The sequence below is a fragment of the Tenrec ecaudatus genome, chromosome 4 (assembly GCF_050624435.1).
Source record: "Tenrec ecaudatus isolate mTenEca1 chromosome 4, mTenEca1.hap1, whole genome shotgun sequence".
NCBI lineage: Eukaryota > Metazoa > Chordata > Mammalia > Afrosoricida > Tenrecidae > Tenrec > Tenrec ecaudatus.
The window spans coordinates 172,340,281-172,346,280 of NC_134533.1; the positions used below are offsets into that span (position 1 = coordinate 172,340,281).

The following is a 6,000-nucleotide window of genomic DNA, read 5'->3' on the forward strand; positions in this document are numbered from 1 at the left end:
TACGAAAGGTTTCTCGGAGTTCAAGGAGGGGTTTGGGGGTGGTGAGGAAAGGCACGGCAGGCGCTAAAAGATATGGGGGTGCAGCAGCGAAAGGGCATCTTCAGGAATCTTTCTGTATCCCTGTCACTGGAACTTCAAAAACCAAAGCAAACTCACTGTCACAGAGTCAATTCCAACTCATAGCAGACCCTTAGGGCAGGGGAGAACTGCTCCTGTGGGTTTCTGAGACTGTAACTCTAGGGGGCCGACAAAGTCTCATCTTTCTCCCAAGGGGAGGCTAGTGGTTTTGAACTGTTGGCCTTAGGGGTCACAGCCCAACGCATAGCCACTACGCCACCAGGGCTCCTACCAAATGCTCATAATCCTGGTTGTGATATTGTATTATAGTTTTGCAAGATGTTACCATTGGGTGGAGGGGGGTGGGGTGAAGGAATGAGTCAAAGATATAGTGGATCTCGCTTTCTTACAACTCCATGTGAGGGCAAAACCACCCTTTAAAAGGTTTCCTTAAGAAAGCTAACTGGCATCTAGTTTGAATCTGTTCACCTCTGTCATCTGAAATAATTGTTTCCAAGAGACTCCTGCTATAATGTTAGCAGCCCAAAGGCTGAAAGTCCCGGAGGTAAACTTCAGTGTTGCAAACAGTTGGAGGAAACATACCTAGCCTTGTGGGCCCAAATACCTGCCCAAACAAACTTGCCTGCAGACGGCTCGTCAAGGGGCACGGGCTTAGCTTACAAACAACTGTTTAACTATAGTTGCTATCTCTTGCTAAGGATTACAACTTTTCAGCGAGAATTATTTTTTCTTCTTCTTTTTAATGGTCGGTTCCCTTAAATTATTTCTTTCTCTCCAAACAAGGAAATTTCCTTTCTCTCTTGATTCTAAAAGTTCCTATGTAGAGCACAAATATATTTAAACAAAAAGGCCAAAGAAGTGCCCTTTCACTTTACACACCCTGTCCCCTCCCCCCAGAAAGAGTCACTGCTGCTCTGAAGGATTTCCCTGCGGGCTGTTTGTGTGCATGTCTAGACATCAGCCCAGTTATGAATGTGTGTGTGGTTTTTTAAAAAAAACAAACAGAAACAAACAGGTTTATACTGTTTGTCCTGTTCGATACATTTGCTTTATTTTCTTTATACTGTCTTGAAAATGTCCATCGCAGTGTGTTCAGATCTAATACAACTCATTCTTTTCAACTGAGAAGAATTATCTAATGGAATGGATGAAAATATAGCATTACTTACTCAAAAGTTTAACTAAAAATGATCTGAAATCTAGGTTCACATCTGTTCAAATCCACTATTCATTGACACAAAGGATGTTTCTAATGTTTGCTATTGCAAGCAATGTAACCATCGGTAAAAATCCTTGTCCATTCTTCTATAGGCACAAATGAGAATATTTCTCAAAGCCAGAAACCCCCAAGGAGATCCTGGGCTTTGGCGGTGTCGTCAACACTGTTGATTGGCTGAACCGACACCTCTTCCCATCCATTTGCCCTCCCATCCCACCTCCCACTACAGGGACTGGAAAAAAACTCCGTTTCTGAGATTTACTTGCAGCTAGAGGTAGCCTTGTGACCTAGTTTTACCCAACTAAACACCAGCAAATATTTGCTTGAGTGAATTCAGAGGGTTTCTAGAACGTTTCTGCTTTCGAGGTAAAAGGGACAGCCATGACGGGCACTGTCCCTTTTCTTCTGCGCTCAGCGTGGTATGGTATTTGGAGAGGTGGCAGCCATGCTGTGGCATGAGGGATAGCTAAGGTGAATCATAGTGGTGTTGGCCCTATACCAGTGAGTTACTGAGCCAAAGCCAGCAGCAGCCTATCTCCAAATTGCTTGTGGTGCAAGAGGAATACATGCCTGTTAGTTTAAGCCACACTCAGGCATTCTGTTATTTGCCGCCAAATGCATCCCTGACTGATTCAGGGCTATGTTACTCCCCAAGAAATCCATCCATTTCATGTTCTCACAAAAGTATTTTCCAATACCTATACCTACTTTGAATATTAGAAGGCACTTAAATGTTTTTAACCAAGCTAATCACGGAAGTGTTTCATATGACATGGAACACCATTTCATATTTTATTGGCCATTTCAGTTGTTTGTGCCTCTTATCAGATTTTCTATGGGGTCATTTGACTTTTTGGTATTGACTTGCCAATGTCCAACAGGAAAGTAGGCCAAGCTAAACTCCTAGGGAAACCGGTCTCTGCATCTTTATGCTATCAATCAAACCAAACACAGCTCTGAGAAATAAACCTGCTCTACAGACCGGGTGGTGTAATGGTTATGAGTTGGACTATTTCCCACAAGGTCATCCATCAGTTCGAAACCATCAGCTCTGTGGGACAAAGACGAGGCTGTCCACTGCCGCAGAGTTACAGTCTCGGAAACTCACAGGGGTAAGTCTACCTTGTCCTACAGAGTCGCTACGGGTCGGAATTGACTCCATGACAGTGAGTGTGGTATTTTGAGACAGACCGGGTGACAGTCATTCCTGAATGGTGCACCCCATGTGGCAATGGGGCAAGAAGGAATCCAACTCATGCCAATGATCACAGCCCGTTCTCAGCACTTCCTTCGCACATTCTATACCAAACAGAAGATGTATATATAGCACAGTGACACACTGAGCAAGCAGCCCAGTGCTTCCGGTATATCATCTCCTCTGAATGCTCACAGCAAACCAAAGACCCAACCACCATCCCTATTTTTCAGCATAAATGGTGAAAGCGAACTTCTGAAACCAATAAAGGATGGATGAAAGCCAACGTTTAAAACCAAAACAAGCCACCTGAAGACATCCAAGAGTGGAAATACAAAATGACGATGCAGTCCTCGAGGCTTAAACCATGCGAGGGGGCCTATGCATCTCCAGAAGCCAACATGCTCGATCGAGAAACACTGCTGAACTTGCTGAGTGGCTTCTGGGCCTGGAAACATTGCTTCAAAGTTTGCCTCTAGAGCAGGGGTTCTCAACCTGTGAATCGAGACCCCTTTGGGGGTTGAACGACCCTTTCACAGGGGTCCCCTAAAACCATATTCCCGATGGTCTTAGGAACCAAGACACCGCTCCTCTATCCATCTCCAGGCGGGTCCGCCCACATGCAGAAACGTCCCCATACAGGATCACCACAACATGAGGAACTGTATTAAAGAGTCCTGGCATTAGAAAGGTTGAGAACCACTGCTCTAGAGTTTCTGGCGGCACTGTACGTCACCAAAATTCCTTTCTTTCTTTCTTTCTTTTTTTTTTAAGTGCAAAAAACTAAATAGGATTTTAATGCTCCAGTAGGCAGGACATACTCGCCAGACTCCCCACCCCAGAGCAGTAGGTGAAGCGTTCCCTCCGGCAGTGAACACACAGCCAACCTGACGCGGGGAAAAGAAAACCCACGGGCTGTTACAGGTCGTGACGTGATGGGCAGGGAAAGCCAGGTCAGCCCCTTCAACCACCCAAGAACCACCCTTGAGTAGCGGCACACAGTTTTGATAGATGGGCCCTGCATTAGGAATCTTAGCAGCTTCGGACAAGGGTAAACAGGCGAGGCTCACGCTGCTGGACTGGGGCAGGAAAGGCAGGGGGGCTGAAGCTCTGACAAATATTTCCCTGCTTTCCGCCCCACCTCTCATAACAAGAGGCTGTGGATTCTCTGGGAAAGCATCCCGGGGAACACTGGCTCCAGAGCCGGGGAGGAGCACAGGCATCCAACACACTCAAGCCTCCTACGGAATGCTCCCCCAGGGCACATGCCCAGCCGAGACCGAGCAGCAGGGCCCTGACAGCAGAGAGGCCACAGCACCAAGCGGAAGGGCCAGAGACCCAGATCACCTCAGGCCTGGCTACGGGGCCCCTGGGAGTTGTGCAGCGTCACTGGGGACACTGTCTTGCCGATTTTATGTTAGCCTGTTTGAAGATACACCAAAAAGCTTGGTTGAGTTTGAGTTCCCGCTTTACATAAAAGGAACAAGTCTGCGAATACATATGAGATGTACTGCCACCAAAGAGCACAAATCCCCAACGCCCTGGCACCTCTGGTGGTTCTATGCATTGCTCCCGTGGGTTTACCCTAAGCCCATGCTCAGAGAGAGGTAGCAGAGTGCCTTCCCCACCCCCAACCCCAACCCCCTCCGGGCTGCTTCCAGATATGGCTGCATACCTCACCCACTGGCACAGCCAAGTGGTATTACGTGGGAGACAGCAGACTCCTTCCCAAAGTTGACCTGGCGGGTGGGCCACACCTGACCTCAGTCCAGGTGTTTGCAAGGCGCCAGGAGCAGCAAGGGGCCAGAATGAAAGGAGTCAGCATTCTAGGCCCTTTAAACATTCCAAGTCAGAGGCCACTAGATGGACGCTGCGCAGGGCACAGTGGGGAGGGGTGGAATACATCAGGTCTCAGAAAGGGGCTGAGACAAGAAGGAACCGGAATAAGGGCCCAAATGTACACCAATAATACCAGGGGTTTGCAGTACAGTGCAGGCTCAGGCCCTGCCCAGGTCTCTGGAAGGGGGTGCTGCCAGCACTTTCCAGAATGCCCCAAGTTGGAGTGGGTCATCACAGCAGGCTGGGGACACCAAGACGGCCAACAGCCAGGAAGGGCGGATCAGGAGTGGCTCAGCCCGGCCCCACTACAGCGCACACGCACACACACACACACACACACACACACACACACACACACACACACACCACTTTTTGCTGCACCCAGGCACGCAGCTTCACTGTCTTGTGCACACAAAACACATGGCAGGCACACACATCTGCACACACAGCTTCTTGGTCATATCCACAGACCCACAGATGACTTTCTTGTGTGGAAATACACACATATCCTCCCAGCCGATCTACAGGACACCCTCACTCTGCCAGCTGAGTGATGCAGACACAGAACCACACACGTAAATACATACACTCTGGACAACACGCACACACACACACAACCTCTCTGTTCATACATACACACATGCATACCCGGCGTGACTGCACACCCACACACAAACTCGCAGGCATTCATCAGGCTCACAATCTGTTAGGTGCTTCCGCTTATAACCGCTTTGTCCGTGCGCACACACACAAGCGGCCAGGCAGGCACGAACCCACATTCACAACTTCTCTGTGGGCAGGCGCGCGCACGCACTGCCTGCCTCGCGGTGAGGTGCTCACACGCCCGCCCTCACACCCTGGGCTGGCGCACGCACGCCCCCTCTCACACTCTTCCAGGCGGCACACTCACACTCGCAGCCTCTCCGGCAGGGGCCCCGCACCCTTCCCGTCCTGCGCGCACACACTCCCTGGGCCCGGCACCCTCTCCGCCGGGTGCAGCCCCCTGCCCTGGGCCCGGCCGCCAACTCCGCCGGCGTGGGGCGAGCAGAACCCCGGCTCCCACCACCCGCCTCGCCCGCGCCCCTCCTACCTTTCTCCGAGGCGCCGGGCGCGCGACCCTCGTCCTCCTTGGGGTTGGTCACCTGGGTGATAATGGCCGGGCAGTCCATGGGTGCGTGACGCGGCGGCCGCCCGCGGGCCCGGCCCCCCGCCAGCCAGACGCGCGGGGGGCGCGCGGGGCCGCGGGCCCGGGGGGGCGCTCGCCGCCGCCGCCGCCGCTGCCGCCTGGGCGCGCCCGCCGCCGGGCCCCGAGCTCCGAGAGAGGCAGCCCGGGCCCGCGCCGCCGCCGCCGCCGCCGCTGGGCTGGAGTGGCCGCCGCCTCGTCACCATGAACCCCGGAGCCGCGCCCGGGAGAGCCGCGCACCCAGAGGCGGAGCGGGAGGCCGGGCGCCGCGGGAAGCGGGAGCGGGCGGCCGAGGGAGAAGGAGCCGAGGGGAGCGAGGGCGGGAGCGAGGGAGGGAAGGAGGAGGGCGGGCGGGTGGGTGTGTCCCGGCCCGGGGACCGGCCTCTGCCGCCGCCGCCGCCGCCGCCGCCGCCCGCCCCGCGGGGAGGGGTGCGGGGCGAGGAGAGGGGCCCCGGCGGGGGCGGCCCGGCGCCCGGGTGTGGGGCT

The 6,000-nt window shown here is 53.4% G+C and overlaps 1 protein-coding gene across 3 annotated transcripts in view; it reads right to left on the bottom strand.

The window, feature by feature from the left end:
• CTDSPL (CTD small phosphatase like) overlaps positions 1-5,579 on the bottom strand; it is a 141,089-nt gene extending 135,510 nt beyond the window's left edge. For all 3 annotated transcript variants that reach the window (XM_075547049.1, XM_075547051.1, XM_075547047.1), the window contains exon 1: positions 5,422-5,579. In XM_075547049.1, coding sequence (XP_075403164.1) covers positions 5,422-5,500 — 79 coding nt within the window. In that variant the 5' untranslated portion in view covers positions 5,501-5,579. The remainder of the gene's footprint in view (positions 1-5,421) is intronic.
• Between the last annotated feature and the right edge of the window lie 421 nt (positions 5,580-6,000).